At 44.3% G+C, this 20,969-nt stretch overlaps 1 protein-coding gene across 2 annotated transcripts in view; it reads left to right on the top strand.

Moving 5' to 3' along the window:
• LOC122790475 (zinc finger protein 521-like) overlaps nucleotides 1-20,969 on the top strand; it is a 3,214,752-nt gene that overhangs the window by 2,785,167 nt on the left and 408,616 nt on the right. For both annotated transcript variants that reach the window (XM_044058016.1, XM_044058015.1), the window contains exon 34: nucleotides 114-209. In XM_044058016.1, coding sequence (XP_043913951.1) covers nucleotides 114-209 — 96 coding nt within the window. The remainder of the gene's footprint in view (nucleotides 1-113; nucleotides 210-20,969) is intronic.

Here is a 20,969-nt window from a genome sequence, read left to right as displayed (position 1 = left end):
GTAAAATTACAGAAGATTGTTTTATTTTGCAGAATCTGGTTGTACCATATAGAAGATTTTTACTTGTCTGGACACTGACATCAGAGTACTAAATTCTTGCTTTTGCATTGCAGGAACAGTCAGTGAAAACGTATCTTATAACCATGTTTTCCAGAATACAGTGGAAAGAGAGGTGCAGTTGAATGTAGCTCCTGCTGTGCAGCCTTTTGGTAAGGAAAATATTAATTATCTGCAGTAGAGATATTTCTGGAGAATATATCTAGTGTGTTAGTTTTTAGCCGAAATTAGAAAATTCATTTAAGTACATAAGGAGATGTGACTGTAATCTATATTCAGTATTTGATGGTTTCATACTAGGCTATCTGCCCTAGGGCATTTACAAGCCTAGCCAGAGTGTGTTTGGCTTTCGCCACCCCTTGGAATGAGTTTACTGTGCCCTTTTTAAGGTTAGTTTACTGTGCCTCTGTCTAGCAGTGACACAGAAGTGACCCCCGGGGTGAACCTACGATCTCCCATCCACTTGTCAAGATTCCTCTTGAAGAGAGTCAGTGAGGTGCTCTGCCTAACATAGACTGGGGTTTTATTCCAGAGTGAAGGGAGCCTCTGGGTTATGAATCTGTCCCTCCAGCATGTCCTATTTATTTCTGTGCTGAGGTTCAATTCTCTCGATCGCGTAGCTCTAAGGGATTTGGATTTTTTGAGGTGGAGCATGTCCATTAACTCCGGGTTGGACATGGCTTTGTACGTCAGGCATAGATCGCCTCTGAGTAGGCGGTATGCAACTGAGTAGAGCTGGAGTTTCTTTAGCTGTGCAGCATATGGCATTTATTTGAGTCCCTTGATCCTCTTTGTGAGGTACTTTTGGGGTCTTTCTAGTTGCTCCAGGTGTCGGGTAAGGTACATCTCAAATGGGGCATTGTACTCAATTATGGGCCTGATGAGGGAAGAGTACAGGGGCACAATGACCTCCCTTGATCTAGATGTGAATCCTTTCATGATAAGATGGGCTATATAGAAGGTCTTTCTAATCACTTTGGCAATGTGATTGTCAAAGGAGAGTTTACTATCAACTTGGGTCCCTAATTACTACTTCCGTACTTAATGGATTACCACCTATGTGGTAATTTGTGGGCACTTTGTTTTTCCCAAAGGGTATGACTATACACTTTTTGGCATTTAGTTTAAGGCCATGGCTCTGGCACCAGTTATCCGTTTCTATGAGTCCCTTTTGGAGGATGCTTGTGTCAGCTGGAGACTCAATTATGGCGCCCAGTTTGCAGTCATCTGCGAACCTGGTCAGCCACAGTCCTCCCGTCTTAGCCTGTACCTCAGAAAAATATATACCGAATAAGAGAAGTCCCAGGACTGAGCCCTGTGGGACGCCACTTGTGACTGGTTTAGAGTCTGACATGGCTCCAGCAATTCTGACCATGTGGGTTCTGTCCTTGAGCCAGTTTGCAACCCATCTTATGATATAGGGGTTTATATTTAAGCTGGAGAGCTTGTCTATGATGCCCGAGTGGGGTATTGTGTCGAAAGCTTTTGCGATGTCCCGGTAGGCTTTGTGAACTACCTTACCCTCATCAATGGCCTTGGTGACTGTTTCAAAGAAGTCGACCAGGTTCAAGAGGCAGGATCTGCCCTTAACAAAGCCGAATTGGGTAGGATCCAGTGTCTGTAGGTCCCCAATTTTTTTGTTTATGAGTTCCATAATGGTCTTTTCCATAGCTTTGCAGACCAGGCTAGTCAGGCTTATGGGGCGGTAGTTTCCAGGGTCCGTCGAAGCACCTCCTTTGTGGAGTGGGACCACTGTTGCTGTACGCCATTCTTTGGGTACATATCCTGTAGAAAGGCTGAGATTGAACAGCAGCCTTATGTGTGGGTTCAGCAGTTCTTGGAGTTCATGTAGCATGCAGCCCGGAACACCGTCTGGTCCCATTGATGCTGTGTTTTTTGCTTTGGAGAGGGCGGCTCTCACCTGGGCATCTGAGATGTCAGGGAGGCAACACTCTGCTGGGATAGATATTTGTCCTTTTGGAGGGGAGGGGGGTGAGAAGTTTGCACTGAACCTGTCTGCCAGGATGTTGGCGATGTCTGTGAGTTCATTGTATTTTTTGTCATTATGGACTAACTCTGAGCATATCTGGGAGTTGCCACCCAGGTTTCTAACATAACTAAAGAAGGTCTTATGATTATCTTTAGTGTCTTGTGCAATTTTTCTCACAAAGCTGGCCTTGGATGATTTTATGAGGGAACATAGTTTTTTGCTAGTACTGATCAGAGATGCCTTCCCTTTTAGGGATTTTGCTCTATCATGTAGTAGCTTCATCCTTCTGTTGTATAGCTTATTTATGGCTGGGGTCCACCAGACAGGACGCCTGCCTTTGGGGAAATGGGTCTTGGTTTTATTTGGGATTGCATGATCCATGCATTCCTGAAGGTGTCTATAGAATGCGTTTATAAAGGATTCAGTAGATTGGGCTGTAGTTTCCACTGGCCCGGGGGGCCTTGAAGGATTCCACTTCGGATTTAAGAAGTGTGAAGTCAGCTTTTGAGAAGTTCTTCACTGTGGTTTTCTGTGCTGGGGGTGGGGGCGGGATGTGAATTTCCAGTGAGATTAATTTATGGTCTGATCTTACCAAAGAGGGGTATACTTCTGGTATGGAACATTGTGTCCCCATGTTTGTGATGATCAGGTCTAGTATGTTTTCCCCTCTTGTGGGAGTGGTGACTAGTTATTCCACAGCATTCGAGTTTATGAATTCTAGGAACCTTTGGGCTAGGGTGTTGGGACTTAAGTAATGCTCCCAGTCTATGTTTGGATAGTTGAAGTCCCCCAGTATGATGGTGTTTGGAAAGACCTTCATATTCTCCAGTGTCTTCAGGAAGGCCGAGTGGGGTTCCTGAGTTTGAGAGGGTGGTCTGTAGCATGTTACAAACTGGAAGGCAGTTTTGCCCACTGTTAGTTGCACATGGATGGTCTCAGATGCTTTGTGCAATGCCACTAACCAGGAGGTGTGGGTATCCTTGATGAATATGGATACTCCCCCTCCTTTTGTGGTTCGGTCCAAGTTTTGGAGCCAAAAAGCATGATATGAGGTATAACCTGGTAGTAGTGGGGTGCTTTCGGGAGCCTTAAACCAGGTTTCTGTCACTGCACAGACATTGATGTTCTCCATACTGAGGAGGGCTTCAAGAGCATGCATCTTGAGGTTTAGACTTCTGGCATTGAGCAGCATTACCCTTAGTTTCTTTCTACTTGTGTTGTTTAAGGAGGTGGGTTTGTCTTTTGAGCCTTGCCTAAAAAAGGCACTATGGGAGTGGCAAGAGCCTTTGCCAATATCCGAAAGCCCAGGGGTGACGGGTGTAAGCCATCCCTTGCGAAGCAGCGTGGCTTGTCGAGCATGTCATCCCAAGCAGACAGACACTGGATCCCCTTTGAATGACACCAATACGTAAGCCAATTGTTGAAATTGATCATTTTGTCTTTATACTGTGGCATCATTCTTGGTGAGGGTAAGATGCTGCTCAAGGTCAGGGTCATACCAGCCTGGGCTACATAATCAGAGAGCTCCTCTGTGTCTCTTTTCATGTAGTCCAGGGAGGTACGTCTCGGGTCATTCACACCAGCATGGACAATGACTGAGTGATATTTGTACCTGCTTTGGAGTGACCTGGGTGCTTGTGTTATGTGGCGGATTCTAGCGCCCGACAGGCAGCTCACTGTGACCTTTTCCTTGTTCAGCCTGGTGAGCGGGACGTCAGTGTGTCTGACTATAGAGTCACCTATTACAAGTGTATCAGGTATGTTATTAGGCCTTAAGGGCTGTGACTGTTTGGCACACTGACTTTGTGAACTATGTGTTGCATGTGATTTGTTTTGGGGTAGTGGTTGCTTGGATGTCTGCTTTGGAGGTCTCTGCTGCTTTGGCAGATTTTTATTTAGAGCCTCCAAGTATGTATTTGTGTGTTTATGTGTTTGGTTTGCAGTTGTGGTAGGTCTATGTGAGACTGGATTTATGGTGTGTGTGGTTACCTTCTCCTCCTGACTTGGTTACGCCAGTACTGGGTCGAGAGAGCTCAGCCTCCAGTTTGGCTATATGGTTGCATCTCTCACATATATTTGTACTTGTTGGGAGGAGGAGAGGGTTGTCTGTGTACATGAGGCAGTTGTAACATTGCCTCAAGATTCCCGGATTCACCAGCAGGACTGGAGAGGAAGCCAGCAGCTGACCTGTGGGCATGCTAGAATAGTATAGGAAACTCCTTTGTGACTGAATCAGAAGGACCAATAGGGGATGAGGTACTCAAGAGGATTATATGAGGATGTAGTGCTTTTTTAGTTTATTAGTGCTTAACTTATAAAGAATTGCTTATATGAGCAAGTGCAGGGTTTTAGATTGCGAATAGAGTGTTTAGTTTGAGAGTTAGATCAGTTCCAAGGGAAAAAGTGAAGAGTAGATTTTGTGGAGCGGGGAATAGTTTAAACCCGATTAAGTGGCGCTGCGCTATGTGCAAATTTGCGCAAAAGCGGGCTTTAAAGCAGGGGGTTAGAAAGAGATAGGAAATGTCCCAAAACGGCCAATAAGCTACAAGTATCTGGGCTTGAACCACTCCTCAAGGGACAGATAGGCTGCTCAGAGCTCCCCACTCCCACTGGTGAACAAAGAAGCTTCCTGCTATCCAAATAAGGATATGGGCAACACAGGAACTATGACACAGCCCAGAGATCAGCAGTACCTGAAGGCTGGACTATTATAGTTCAGTAAAGGCGGGAAACGAGGATATATATTTTTTTTTTTTTTTTTTTTTTTACAAAGTAGCAGAAATTAGGTACAGAAACACAGTAAATGCTTTAATTCGCTAGCGCACTTGAGTGTGTAGCCTACCAGTTAAACTAAGCAAAAACAAACTTTAAAAGTGCAAAAACTCAGGAATACAGTCAGGAATGCAGAAAAACAACTTTGCAGAGCTTATTTAGTTAAAGAAACTCACTTTTCGGAGAGAAAAAGCAGTCGGAAATGAGTAGGCAAAAATAATACTTATAATCAATAGAAAGTCACTCTTCCACTCGCTGCTGCTTGTAGAACTCTGCAGGACACCACGAGGAGCTGTGCTGAGTCAATTACAAGCGCAAAAGCACGCTAAAGTGGGCTTTAAAGCAGGGGGTTAGAAAGAGATAGGAAATGTCCCAAAACGGCCAATAAGCTACAAGTTTCTGGGCTGGAACCACTCCTCAAGGGCTCAGATAGGCTTCTCAGAGCTCCCCACTCCCACTGGTGAACAAAGAAGCTTCCTCCTATCCAAATAAGGATATGGGCAACACAGGAACTATGACACAGCCCAGAGATCAGCAATACCTGAAGACTGGACTATTCTAGTTCAGTAAAGGCGGGAAACAAGGATATTTTTTTGTTTTGTTAATTTTTTTTTTTTTTTTTTTTTTTTTTTTTTTTTTTACAAAGTAGCAGAAATTAGGTACAGAAACACAGTAATATCTCAATACAGTTTCGGATGTTTTATGTTTGTGAAATGATAGTTAATTTTGTAAACAAATAATCAGATTAATCTCATATATCGGTATACCCGAACTGATTTGAGATGTGGATTTTAATGTTCATTGAGGTGTTCTGAGTAAGCAGATGTTAGTGTGCACCAACTGTACATAAAAATTTGTTAGCAGATTTCTATTTCCCTCTCTCTTGGGAGTGGGGGGGGCAAATGTTCTTGGTGTTTCACTGTTGCAGTGGGGGGGGCAAATGTTCTTGGTGTTTCACTGTTGCAGTCATCACATTTGGGTTATCCCTGCCAGAGTAACCCTCAGCCGGCCCAAATACCAGAGGCTTAGTATTTCTATGTCGGTTGCTGTCACTTCAGGACTTACGTCAGGTCATCAGTAGTATAAAGTAAGGCAGCCGACGCCATTACATCAGTCTTTCTTGCCATGGAGCCCAAAGCAGAAGCAGTTCGCACGAGTGCCGGTCGGCCGTTACCCAGGTTTCGTCTACCGATTTGAAGTTGAAGTCTTCTAAAGCTAAGTACCCCATTGGGGATACTTTTTTCTTGCGTTAACCAGTGTCAGAAAAAGTTAACAATTGTCTCGCCTGTGGAAGACAAAATACCACACACAGATTTTTATTCTTACTGCGTCACTTGTTTAGGCCCAGACCACGACGTCACCACTGTCGCTTCTGTGCTTTGTTCAACGCCAGAACTATCCGTCTTCTGGCCCTTTTTGTAGCTAGATATTTTCGCTTACAGTCCGCGAACTTCGATATGGCTTCGGTAAGCCATCCGACAGCAGATCTTCCGAAAAAATGTAAAGATAGAGACAGAGACAGACTGCACAGGTCTAAACCTACCGACGATGCTTCCTTTAAGCTAGTCATCAGTTCTCTGGTCCTCAGTGAGGCACTTTCATGGCCCCTGATGCCCACTTCTGTGGATTCGCAGGCCGCTACTGAGACCTTTTTGGAGTCCGGTATGCCGCAAAACTCTTTTTCAACTAAGGGTCCTGCGGTCATCTCTACCTTGGATGGGTCCAAAGTCGCAGAGCAGGCACCGGCTTCCGAGGAAGTACTTCACACTACCGATTCTCGACACAAACCAACGTCTTCTTTCGCGACTACTGTTCTTTCAAAAACTAGCGAGTGACTTAGGCCCAGGGTACGAACGACACCCAAGAAACCGACGATCCAATCTCAGGCACCTGCTTCCTTGCCTCAGTCTCAAATGCTTAAAATGGTGGGAGATCTTATCATGCTGATCAGGGGAGGCTAAGCTACCCCCTCCAAAAGGAAAGAGATCTGTCCCCTGTAGTTTTGTCTGAACAAGAGTCAGATGACTCTAATGTATCTGAATATGAAGACATGCAACCTGTCTCTACTTATGAGGATTCTGATGCAGAGGATTACATCCCTTCCACCTCTCCCCCAGAGGATTTTTTCCTTTGGGGAAACACTTTATACCTTCAGGGAGCATTTCCAATGGAAGAGTCAGGAGTACCCTCAGTCTAAAAAGATACTCAGGGAATTCTTAGATCTTCTACAGCACAGATCCTTGGCCATCCCCCCAGTCCTGGATATTGTGGAGGATGTTTTCCTGGAATCCAGCTTGACTCTTGACACCCTCCCTCCTGCATCTAGAAAACCATGAATAACACAAATTTCTTTTTAAAAATCCTAGTGGTGACCCTGAGGTAATTTCTCAAAGGCCTAAAGGGATTAAAGCAACATCTGCTAAGAATCCCACCCCCTCAGATAGGGATTCCCAAGCACTAGACAGATAAGGTAAAAATGTATACACCTCAGCTACTCTTTTGCTATCAGGGCACTAAATTGTCAGTTCCATATGCTAAAATTTCAGCAACATACCCTGGAACTCCTCAAACAAAAAATGTCTTCCTTTCCTGCTTGTGCAGAATCTAAGGATTTACAAGAGTTAATGCATTCTGCAAGTCAAGTAACTAAACACACGTCTTGCACTGTGGTTTTGACGCCCTAGAAGCTTCTTGCAGGGCAGCAGTCACTGGATCTTTCATTAAAAGGCATGTATGGCTTGTCAGACCATGTCATATCTAAATTGTTGGATGCCCCCTTGCACAAAGCCAACTTATTTGGCACTAAGGCAGAAGAGGTCTTAAAAAAGATGGAAGAAAAAGCAAAATCTATGCCGACAGTTAAGTATTTCTTACAGGTCCAGCCGGCATTGTCCCACCAAACAACTGGTCCTTTCCTGCTCCCACTAACCCAGTCCAGCCCAGACACCTGGGAACCAGACCCCTCAGACAGCAGCCACAGGGAATGCAGAGATCTAAGCAGTGGACTACCTCCACTTCAAAACCAGGGAGCTCTAAGCCACCGCCTTATGGTACGAGCTCACAATGACTCACCTCCCCCACCCCCTTCCCCTGTCCACCTTCACTTACCCCTAGGAGGAAAACTCGCCTTTCACGCAAGCACCTGGGCCACCATTACCATTGACCACTGGGTTCTCAACATAGTGCCCCAAAGATACAAATTCTCTTTCCACACCTTTCCTACCCCAAAAGGGCTCCCAGATCTACCTCCAAACCAGTGGGCAGAGGTGCAAAAGCGAGTCCTTTCCCTGCTGTCTATGAGGGCAGTAGAGTACGTTCCTGCAGAACAAAGAGGCCAAGGTTTCTACATCAGACTTTTTCTGGTATCCAGAAAAAAGGGCACCTGGCACCCCATCCTCGATCTATCCATTCTAAACACCTTCCTGGTGATCCCAAAATTCAAAATGCTCACCCTCCAGCAGCTGCTACCCGTGCTTTCCAAGTATGCTTGGTTAGCCACCCTAGATCTAAAAGAGGCCTACCTCCATATTCCTGTCAGGGAGTCATGCAGGACATATCTCTGTCTCAGGGCAGGATCTCAGCACTTTCAGTTCTCTGCGCTTCCCTTTGGCTTATCTACTGTTCCCAAAGTTTTCACAAAATGTCTGGCTCAGGGCATTGCCTTTTGCAGACAAAGGAATATCCAGATTTTCTCATACTGCGACGACTGCCTAATTCAAGCAGACAGCCAGGAAAACCTACTAACCTCCCTAGGGTACACAACCAACGAAAAGAAATTCAAACAGGTGCCCACCCAAAGGATTATATTCCTGGGAGGAAGCCTTGACACAGCATCCCAGATGGCATTCCTTACACCAGAAAAGCAGACTTTCCTGACAGCCTACTTCTCTCAACTAGCCACCAGACCCCAGCTATCTGCAAGGAAGATCCTGCATGCTCTGGGGTTCATGGCATCGTGCATACTACTCATTCCATATTCCAGGCTGCATATGAGGAAACTTCAGTGGTACCTAAAAAGCCTATGGTGTCAGCACTCTCAAGACCTGGAGACAGTTATAATTCCTTGGCTCGGAAAAGATTTTCTTTGGTGGGCAATACCATGCTCCCACAACAAGGGACTACCTTTCTCACCACCCCCAGCCGCTCTGACCCTCACCACAAATGCATCAGACTATGCCTGTGGTGCACACCTGGATGGCAGGTGCATACAGGGTCAATGGAGCCCACAGCAAATCCCTCTGCACATCACCTAAAAAGGCATGATGGCTGTCCAGCAAGTATGCCTTGATAGCTTTCAAGCCCCTTCTCTCCCCAGGGGCTCTCCTGATCAAAACAGACAACACCACTGTAATGTGGTATATCAACAAGCAGGGAGGGATTCACTCCTACCCTCTATGGAGGCTGGCCATGACCCTTTGGCACACAGCCTCTGCCCTGCAACTCCACCTGTTAGCACAATTCCTACCAGGTTCTCTTAACTCTCTGGCAGAGCAGTTAAGCAGAAATCTTCTGGACCCACACGAGTGGCAGTTCAACAGATAAACCTTCACCATAATAACTCAAAAATGGGGCACCCCGAAGGTCGACCTGTTTGCCTCCCACACCAACCAACAGCTCAGCAAATTCTGCACCACAGAGCATCACTGCATGGCTTGGAAAGTGGATGACCTGTCCTTTCCCTGAGTCAATCTATCGGTTTATGCCTTTCCTCTACTACCTGCCGTCCCCAGGGTACTGCTCAAAATAAAGGAGGAAAAACAATTCTTATAGCTCCAGACTAGCCTCAACAGCACTGGTACCCCTTGCTGCGTAGCCTGTTCCCACTGCCACCATGGCATCTTCCTCAGATTCCAAACCTCCTGACCCAGAGGGAAGGGGAATTCATGTATCCCCAATTGCAGACAGTCAGTTTGGCAGCTTGTCTTATTCCCTACCCCCCCAATCAGTCTGCCAACCTCTGTAAACAGTTTCTAGATGTTATACGTGAGGCCAGACACCCTAGCAATAGAAAGTCTTATGCTGACAAATAGAAAAGGTTCTGCACCTGGATTCAGGCTAGGGGAGCCAATACGGCACAGCCCTCCCTCCCTCTCTCTCATCCTGGGTTACCTAGCTGAACTACTACACAGTGGCCTCTCTTTTTTCCTGTATTACAATTCATGCCTCTGCTATCACTGCTCATTTTCCCACTGAGCAGCCCCTTTTCTCACACCCGTTGATCATACAGTTCCTAAGAGGGGCTAGCAAATTGAGGCCACCCAGAAGAGCACCAACCCCAGCTTGGAACCTTAACTTTGTGTTGGAAAAGCTCACCCTGCCCCCCTTCGAACCAGCTTCTTCTGCAGAGCTAAAATTTCTCTCCTGGAAGACAGCTTTCCTTCTGGCTATAACTTCAGCCAGAAGAGTCTCAGAGCTGCAAGCACTCATGGCTGTGGAACCTTCACCAGCTTCCATGCTGACAGGGTATCCCTCAGGGCTAACCCATCCTTCATGCCCAAGGTGGTTTCTAGTGTGGCTCTCAATCAATCCATTAATTTGCCCACTTTTTTCCTAATCCCCAGAAGAAGGGGAAAGGATCCTGCACTCTAGATGTGCACAGTCAGCTCAGATTCTGTCTAGACAGGACTAAATCTTTCAGAAAGTCTGATCAATTGTTGATTAGCTTTGGTACAGAGGCAGAAGGCAAAGCCATCTCCAAACAAACCATTTACAAATGGATAGCGCACTGCATTCATTTCTGCTACAAATAACACAGAAAGCTTCCCCTCAAGGGGGTCAGGACTCACTCCACCAGAGCAGCCTCCACCTCTGCAGCTTTCCTCAGAGGAATCCCCACCAGGGACATCCTGGAGGCTGCCACCCTGGACATCTGTTCACACTTTTACCAAACATTACCAACTGCCTCTCTACTCCAAATCCAGGGCAGGGTTTCCCTCTGCAGTCTTGCAGGGCATGCTAGCCAGTCCCTAGTTTCTTTGACTGCCTCCACCCATTTCCTCAGCTTTGAGAATCAACCCAAATGTGATGACTGCAACAGTGAAACACGAAGAACATAGTACAGTTGTGTTCATTTACTGTAGATGTAGATGTTCAAGTGTATTCACTGTTGCAGTCCTGGATGTTCTTCGCTTTTCACTGTTGCAGTCATCACACTTGGGTTATTTGCCTGCAGGTAGCCCTCAGTCGGCCCAAATACCAAAGATTTCGTATTTCTGCGTCGGTTGCTGTTGCTCCAGGACTGACGTCAGATCATCAGGGGTATAAAAACAGGCAGTCGACGCCATTATGTCAGTCTTCCTTGCCAAGAAGCCTGAAGCAGAAGCAGTTCGCACGAGTGCCGGTTGGCCGCTTCCTGAGTTTTCATTTTAGAACTGAATCATCCTGAAGTCTTCTAAAGCTAAGTATCCCATTGGGGATCCCTTTTTCTTGCTCTAACCAATGTCAGAAAAAGTTAACAATTGTCTCGCCTGTGGAAAGGAAATACCACACCGAGATTTTCATTCTTACTGCATCACCTGTTTAGGCCAAGACAACGACGTACCTCGCTGTCGGTTTTGTGCTTTGTTCAATGCCTGAACTATTCGTTGTTTGGCCCTTATTTTCACTAAATACTTTTGCTCTCGATCTCCCTATTCCAAAATGGCTTTGGTAAGCCATCCGACTACCAATCTTCCAAAGAAATATAAAGATAAAGACAGAGACTGCACAGGTCCAAAACTACCGAGGACGCTTCTGTTAAGCTAGTCGCCAGTTCGCCGGTACACAGTGAGGCGCTTTCTCAGCCCCTAATGCCTGTTTCGATGGATTCGCAGGCCGCTACCGAGACCCGTTCAGAGTCTGGTATGTCACGATACTCTTATTTGACTACGGAACCTGCGGATGTCCAGCTTGGATGGGTCCGGAGCCGTTGTGCAGGCACCGGCTTCTGAGGAAGTTCTTCTCACTACCGATATTCGACACAAACTGATGACTTCTTTCGCGTCTTCATTTCTGTCAAAAACTACCAAGTTTCTTAGGCCAAGAGTACGAGCTATGCCTAAAAAACTGACAAACCAAATTCAAGCACCTGCTTACTTGCCACAACATCAAATGCTTAAAATGGCAGAAAACGTGATTATGTTGATTAGGGGAAGCCAGCTTTCCCCTGCTAAGAGAAGGAGACCTGTCCCCAGCAGCTTTAACAGACAGAGTCCGATGACTCTGAGGTTTCTGAATATGAAGACATGCCTTTATCTGCTTATGAGGATTCAGATGCAGAGGAATCCATTCCCTCTGCTTCACCTCCAGAGGATTTTTCTTTTGGTAAAACCCTACATACTTTGAGAGGGCATTTGCACTGGGAATGCCAAGACTATCCTTGGTCCAAAAAGAGTTTCGGAGAATTCTTATATTTGCCACAACATAGACCTATGGCAATACCTCCACTTCTGGATGGTTGTGGATGATGTCTTTATGGAATCCAGTCTAACTCCTGATACTTTGCCCCCTGCTCCTAGGAAACCAGACAGGTACTACAGATTCCAGACTCTCACAAATTTCTTTATAAAAATCCTACTGCTGTCCCAGAGGTCATCTCCCAGGGGCCCAAAGGTATAAAAGCAACTACAGCTAAGAATCCCACCCCTTCAGACAGGGATTCCAGAGCTTTAGACAGATGGGGCAAAAAAGTATATACCTCTGCAACTCTCGCCATTAGGGCATTGAATTGCCAGTTTCATGTGCTGAAGTACCAGCAACATATCATGGAACTTATTAAGCAAAAATTAGCTACTTTTACAGACAGTGCAGAAAAGAAAGAATTACAAGAGCTTATGCATTCTGCAAGCCAAGTCAGCAAGCATACTTTGCAGTCTGGCTTTGACGCCCTAGAAGCATCTTGCCGGGCAGCAGTTACTGGTTCTGTACTGAGAAGGCATGCTTGGCTTAAGGAGCACACCTTGCCAGACCATGTCAAATCAAAATTACTAGATGCTCCTTTGAACAAGGACAATCTGTTTGATCTATCAGACAGTCAAAGATTTATTGCAAGTGCAGCCCCCTAGATTTAGTAGGCATTGCCCCTTGCAGCATTGGTCCTTTCCAGCCCCCTCTAGGCCATCTCAAACTAGACCCAGGGGAAACAGTCCACCTAGACTACAGTCTCAGGGTATGCAGAGATCTAAGCAGTGGAGTGCCTCCACTTCTAAAACAGGGAGTGCTAAGCCACCCACTTACAGAAAGAATTCACAATGACTTCTCAATTCCACTCCTCACCTCTGCCCAGCTGCTCGTGCTTTTAGGAGGAAAACTTGCCCATCATGCAAAACACTGGACCTCCCTCACCAAAGACCGATGGGTCCTCAACATTGTATCCCAGTGGTACAAATTTTACTTCCACTCAGTACCAACCCCAAAAGGGTTCCCAGACCTTCCTCCAAACCAGTAGTTCCCAGACCTTCCTCCAAACCAGTGGGCAGAGGCACAAAACCAAATTCAATCCCTGCTCTCCATAAGGGCAATTCAGCCTGTTCCTGCAGAACAGATAGGTCAAGGGTTCTATTCCAGACTTTTCTTGGTACCCAGAAAAGAGGGCACTTGGCGCCCAATCCTTGATCTATCCATTCTAAACACCTTCCTGGTGGTACCAAAATTCAAAATGCTCACCCTTCAGCAGCTTCTTCCTATGCTGTCCAAAGATGCCTGGGTAGCCACCCTAGACCTAAAAGAAGCATATCTGCACAGCGTGCGATGCTCACACAACTAAACGGTTGTTGACGAGAAGCGGACTTTGGGCAGGGGATCAAATTAAGCAGCGATTTAGGACTTGAGGACAAAACCGGAGTTACCAAGGAGAATGGCACAGAATTAAAGGATATTGCTGTCATACATAAAGCTGCTTAGTATCTGGAACATTTCTAAAATACAGCTGCAGTCCCACTGGTATTGGCATGCCAAACTAGTTGCTCCTTCTGGTTCATAAAGGATGGTTCATAAAGGATGGGAAGGGGTGAGACCTGGGTATCTGATGAAGTCCTAATGTGTTGGGACGAAAACGCAGTTTGTTAATAAAAGAGCGTTAATAAATTCAGTGCTGGACTTGAACTCATTCATATTCATTCACGGTAACGTTTTTGGACTGAGATTGTGGCAGTTTTACTTCCTATACAACTCTTTTGTGGATATCTGCACATCCCTATCAAGGACTCATGCAGGAAATACCTGTGTTTCAGTGCAGGCTCTATGCACTATCAGTTCTCTGCGCTTCCCTTTGGCTTATCCACTGCTCCCAGAGTATTCACAAAAATGTCTGGCTCCAGCCATTGCTTATTGTAGATAGAAACAAAAAATTAAATTTACCATACTTGGACGACTGCCTGATACAGGCAGACAGTCAGCAAAAGCTGTTGCAGCACCTGACATTTGTAAAGAACATTCTAATCTCCCTGGGGTACACTATCAACGAAAATAAATCAAAACTAGTCCCCAGTCAAAAGATTGTATTCCTGGGAGCAAGCTTGGACACAGCATCTCAGATGGCATTCCTTACTCCAGAAAAACAAGCCTATCTGACAGGCTACTTCACTCAAATAGCCACCAGAACCCAGCTGTCTGCAAGGAAAATCCTGCAGGCCCTAGGGTTCATGGCCTCTTGCATCTTACTAATTCCATATGCCAGGCTGCATATGAGGAAACTTCAGTGGTACTTAAAAAGCCTTTGGTGCCAACATTCTCAGGACCTGGAAACTATCTTACCTGTCATACCTTGTCTAAGGACAGAGTTTCTTTGGTGGGCAGCAGCATGCAACCACAACAAGGGACTTCTCTTTAGTCAACCCCACGCCACCCAGACCCTAACCACAGACGCATCAGACAATGCCTGGAGGGCACATCTGGACGACAAGTGCATTCAGGGCCACTGGAGCCCAAGTCAAATTCATCTGCACATCAACCAGAAAGAGATGCTAGGTGTTCAGCATGCTCTAACAGCTTTCAAATCCCTACTCTCACCAGGACCCCTGCTAATAAAAACCGACAACACCACAGTTATGTGGTACATCAACAAGCAAGGGGGAACCCACTCTTACCCTGTCTGCAGGCTAGCCATGGCCCTGTGGAACACGGCCTTGGACATGCATGTTCATCTGCAAGCTCAATTCCTGCCAGGCAAACAAAATTCACTAGCAGACGACTTAAGCAGAAATCTCCTAGACCCACACAAGTGGCAATTAGAAACCAACACCTTCAGCCTTCTAATCCAGAAATGTGAGACCCTAGAGGTGGACCTCTTTGCCTCCCCCTGCAATCACCAGCTCAGGAAATTCTGCACCAGGACACCTCACAGCAGGGCCTGGAAAGTGGATGTCCTTCCAGTGGGAAAAAAACTCTCAATCTATGCATTCCCCCCTCTGCCCCTTCTGTCAAGAATATTACTCAAGATATGTCTACTGCTCAGCCTGTCACCCTGGCACCTACCCCAGATCCCAACCCTCCTCGCTCAGCAGGGGGGACAGATCTTGCATCTGCAACTTTAAACCCTGAATCTTGCAGCATGGCTTATTCCTTGACTTCTCCCCCAGTGACCAACCTAAGCAAGCAAGGTACTGGATGTAATTCTTGAAACCAGAAGACCCAGTACAAGGAAATCATATGCTGATAAGTGAAAAGGTATTGCTCCTGGATTCAATCTAAAGGAGAGGATACAGCACTGCCCTCCTTACCTCTAATCCTGGATTACTTAGCAGATCTACTCCACAGAGGCCTATCCTTCTTCTCCATTAAGATCCATGCCTCTGCTGTCTCTCGGCTCATTACAACACTGAGCCACCTCTCTTCTCTCACCCTCTCATTAAACAGTACCCTCTCATTAAACAGTTCCTAAGAGGGGCAAACAACTTAAGGCCACCAAGGAGAGCACCCACCCCTGCTTGGGACCTTAACTTTGTACTGGAAAAGCTCACACTCCCTCCCTTTGAGCTTGCAGCGTCAGCAGAGTTTAAATTCCTCTCCTGGAAAACAGCCTTGCTTCTGGCCATCACTTCAGCTAGAAGAGTGTCTGAGATACAAGCACTTATGGCTGTGGAACCCTTCATTATTTTTCATGCTGACAGGGTCTCCCTCAGGACTAATCCTTCCTTTATGCCTAAAGTGGTGTCCAGTGTGGCTCTCAACCAACTTATCCATTTGCCAACCTTCTTCACTAATCCTCAAAATAAAGGGGAAAGGATCTGCACTCCTTGGATGTGCACAGACAGCTCAGATTCTAGCTGGATAGGACTAAACCTTTCAGGAAATCTGACCAGTTACTACTCAGTTTTTCACCAGCGGCAGAGGGCAAGGCCATTTCAAAACAGACAATTTCCAAATGGATAGCACACTGTATCCATTTCTGTTACAAACACTATGGGAAACCAATCCCTCAGGGGGTCAGAACACATTCCACTAGGGCAACTTCTACCTTTACAACATTCCTCAGTGGAGTCCCTACCAGGGACATTCTGGAAACTGCTACCTGGAGTTCTGTACACACATTCACCAAGCATTACTATCTGCGTATCTTTTCCAAATCCAGGGCGGGTTTTGCAACTGCAGTCCTGCAGGGCATACTAGCCAGCCCCACTCTTCTTGCCTGCCTCCACCCTTTCTTCAGCTTTTGGAATCAACCCAAGTGTGATGACTGCAACAGTGAAACACGAAGAACATAGTACAGTTGTGTACCCTTACCATAAATGTAGATGATCGAGTGTATTCACTGTTGCAGTCCTGGTTTCCCTCCTGCCAGCCCCCTTTTCTCTCTCTCGCCTCTCTGTGTCTATTACTCACCCCTTACAGGGGTACTGGTATTGGTATTTACTTTTTATTGGTTGTGATTTTCCCCACCATACCTTAGCTCCCTTTTGGGGGGGTCCTGACATTTGTGGCAAGAAAAACCGTAATGGGCGTCGGCTGCCTGTTTTTATATCCCTGACGACCTGACGTCAGTCCTGGAGCGACAGCAACTGATGAAGAAATACTAAGTCTCTGATATTGGGGTTGGCTGAGGGCTTACCTGCAGGCAGATAACCCAAGTGTGATGATTGCAACAGTGAATACAGTTGAACATCTACATTTATGGTATGTGTACACAACTGTACTTTTTCCTTAAACCAGTCGTGGCATAGAGGTGTAACAGTGACAACAGCAGCCATCATTGTGAAACATAGGGTGACATACCCCTCATCCTCAGTACTTTTCTGTCTCACCACTGGATAATATATTTTTGTTCATTAATCCAAAATGTATTATACAATAATTTATTTCCCTTCATAGCAGTCTGTCCACTGTTTGCTGTTTACCAGTCATTGATGTTACATGGTTTTATTCTGAAACAGTAAGGAAGTGTCTTTTTAGTTGCTGAAGTTTAAAAAAAAAATGATATCTTTGAAGCTAAACATTGTGATGTAATGTTGTCAATCTCGCCTTTATTCTCAATTGTGGGTTGGATCCAATTTTTTGAAAAGCTCGAAGTCTTCCACAAAGCTCATGGGCATTCTCCCTTACCTATGATGCAGTTCCCTAAACCCCCAGATTTTGTTTGCCGCTTCCAGGAAGATCTGGGCTAAGTGAAAGTTTATTTGTATGTTCGTTGCATTTCCTACTTAATCTTCTTTTGACTTGGTTTGTCTTTTACTTCTTAGTAATTCCATTGACCTTCTTTAGTCTGAAATTTAAAAGGACTTTTTTTTTTTTGCTGCTTGGGTATTGCTCCCTCTTCTAAGCTTTCCCCTTTTCCTTTCCAATGTCTGTTTAAGTTAGAGGATGTTCTTTAACTCTCTAATTCTACAATTAAAAAAAAAAAAAAAACTTTATCTTCATCTTAGACTTCTATACTTAGTAATTCTTGTTAATGTCTATTTTAGTTAGAGGACGTTTGTATATGTGTGTGTGTTGTTTTCTTTTTTGGAAGCTTAATTTGAATTGCTTGTGTTTGACATCAGCAATATGTCTCAAAAACAGGATGGGAAACGCTTAGGGTTTAAAAAATATGACTAATGTGGCAAAAAGATGCCTCTAAGTGATGTACACACTATGTGTGTGTATTGGTTGGTGCCTTTACATTTACAGGAGTCATGCTTCATTTGCCATGGCTTCAGCCAAAGGCCTCTTATGGCGCACAAAATTATATTAATATTAAAAGGTTTCTAAGAACTCCTTTTTCTGAGGCTGTTTCACCTGAGTCTTCTAAGTGTAGTAAATGATCGGATAAGTCAGAGAAAACTCAAAAGTGACCTTTCTCGACTCCAAAATTGTCCTGTGAGCAGAGAGAGAAAGTACCTAAGCTGACTGCTCCTACATCTTCAGAGCAGCCAGTAACTTACGGATCCAAGAGGTCTTCGGAGCAGCCTGGACCTTCTACTTCGACATCTTTGGCTCCCACTGAGTTTATACTTCGGACCCTTCTCCAGTCATTGGATCACATATCTTCTAGGCTGCCATCATCAATATTGACAAAATCGAGATCCCTTAGCTTATCTACTCAATCTACTAGGAGCTTGTCAGATGATGTGTATAGGGGTAGTGCAGAGGCTTTTGAAGACACCAGCTTTGGCCAAGTTATGACTGTGTCCAAGCCCAAAGGCTTTGGATCTAACAAAGTCCTGTCCGTCAGCCCCTGTTCCTCATCCAATCTGACCCCTGGTGTAGGAGCTACAATAAAAATACAGCAAAAATAACTGCAGCGAAAAGCCAGTCTCTGCAAAATGGGAATAAATGAATCAAAGCAAGTCTGGCAGCCACAGTTAAAAGAATAAAAAACTTAATATAAAAAAGATAAGTGCTTCATCAGATCTACAAACAGCACAGACTTTATAAAGGGTGCATCATCACTTCAAAAGCAAATCGGAAAACAAAATCAATTAACATTTAATTATAATGAAGTAATTTTCGTGCCTTCAGAGCTGGTTTTAAAGGGAAAACACCATTCAGACCAGGAAATATGTCCACCTCTAGTGTTGCAGTCCTTTTGGTTTCAGCAAGTTCAGTCATATTCTTCAACTCATCCTCTCTGGCATTTAATTCAATCACCTATAGGGCCATAATTGTAAAAGAGAGTGCCATGTATTCTCAGTAATATGCTTACATAAAGCATTGCATATATTATTTAATCTAATGTCTCCGATATGTTCCACTATACATTCTTTAAATAACCTATTAGTTTTGCCTACATAAAAAACTGTACATGACTTGCACATAACTAAATATATTAAATTCTTAGTTTTGCAGTCCACATATGACCTGCAGTGATAAATAATACCTGATATAGGATGGCGAAAAGAATTTGACTTAATATATTTACAGGCTTTGCAATTACGGCAAGGAAAAGTGCTATATACACCTAGAATAGTTATAGGCTTTTTCTCCATAACAAAGCTGTCTTTTTAAAGAATAATTATTTTTGAAAGCAAAACTAGGTTTAACCCCCACAGTGGATCTAATATTATCATCCACTAAAAGTATGGGCCAATTCCTCTTCACTGTATTGCATACAGTGTCTGTATCACTGCTATAAGTGATAACCAACCAATTCTTATTATCATTACACCACTTTTTAACATTAGTCTGTTTACATCTAAATAAGTATGGTTTCCCAGCATCAGATCTCATTCCATTCACTGATAATAAATACTGGTCTGTTTGACTATTCTTGTAGCCTCTATTCACAAAATCCTTCGTAGGTCGTTCAGTGGCGTCAGTGAAATCTTCTTGCTCAATGTGCAGTCTAGACATTGTAAGGAAGTGGCCTTTTACAATATTCTTATAAATATGTGGGGGAGTGCATATTGGAATGATTTAACAAATTATTCCTCCAGCACTCTTTTGTAAACAAACGTGTATTCACTGAACCATCTTTATCTATGGATATGCACACATCTAAAAAAATGAGTAGCCAAGGAACATTTCATAGGAAATCTGAAGCATGTACTGCAACCCTTATATATTGAATAAACTCACTTAACATCTCGTTCATACCATCCCATAAAATAAAAATGACATCCGTCATCTATGAAACATTTTTAAAATTTTAAATGTGATGAGAATCGATGATTATTCAATGTGTACATTGACTCCCAGTTAGCCGTAAGCAGATTGGCATAGCTGTTCGCACATAGTGTTCCCATGGCAACACCTAGGTTTTGCCAATAGTACATATCATCAAATGCAAAAACATTATTTCCAAGCACAAGCTCTAGTAGAGAACAGATAAGATTAATCCTTTTTTATTATAGCTACTAGCATTAGTTAAAATATTTCTGATAGTCAATGCCATATGCATTGGGTATAACCGTAAAAAGTGTGTTAACATCAAGAGACCAAATACATGTTTAATACTGAGCCGTAATTATCAATAAAGTCCCCAAAAGTCTGTAAAAAATCTTCAGTGTCTTTAAGCACCGCTGAGGCATTCTCCACTATAGGTTTTAATTCCTGTTCAGTAAATACAGATAAAGGCTCAGTCACCCATCCATTCCCCGAGACAACTGGTCTCTTTGGAGGGTTGCTTATATTTTTGTCAATTTTTTTAACCCATGTGTAATGGGAACTGTCAGTTCCTCCACTAACTTAAAGTGATACATTTCTTATTTAATACCCTAGTCATAAATAAATTGTATACACAGTCATGCACATACTTGCTCATTGAATTTACTTCCTTCCTATTAAGTGTTCCATAAGTTTATCACTAAGCATATCCTTCATACTGTTCATGCACATGGAAATGTCTAAAATCACAATCACCCCTCCTTTATCTGCAAGGTAAATATAAATGTTATGATTAGTCCGTAATTGTTCCAGGGCTCTCTCTTCATCAGGAGTCAAATCATAGAAACTAGATGAGTGTTTAGCATTTAATTCTTTAAAAACATCTTTCTTGCAAATATTTAAAAAAGCTTCCACTAAGGAAAGCAATTGAGGATTCAGAGGTGGAGATATGCTCTAGAGAGAAGAGGAATGAAGGTCAGCAGGACTAAGACAGAATATATGTGTGTGAATGAGAGGGAGGATAGAGGAATGGTGAGGATGCAAGGAGTAGAGGTGGCGAAGGTGGATGAGTTTAAATACTTGGGGTCAATAGTTCAGAGTAACGGTGAGTGTGGAAGAGAGGTGAAGAAGAGAGTACAGGCAGGATGGAGTGGGT

The sequence above is a fragment of the Protopterus annectens genome, chromosome 16.part0 (assembly GCF_019279795.1).
Source record: "Protopterus annectens isolate FY-2018-M chromosome 16.part0, PAN1.0, whole genome shotgun sequence".
Lineage (NCBI taxonomy): Eukaryota > Metazoa > Chordata > Ceratodontiformes > Protopteridae > Protopterus > Protopterus annectens.
Note: the sequence above shows the minus strand (reverse complement) of the source record. Positions and strands in the feature narration are given on the sequence as shown.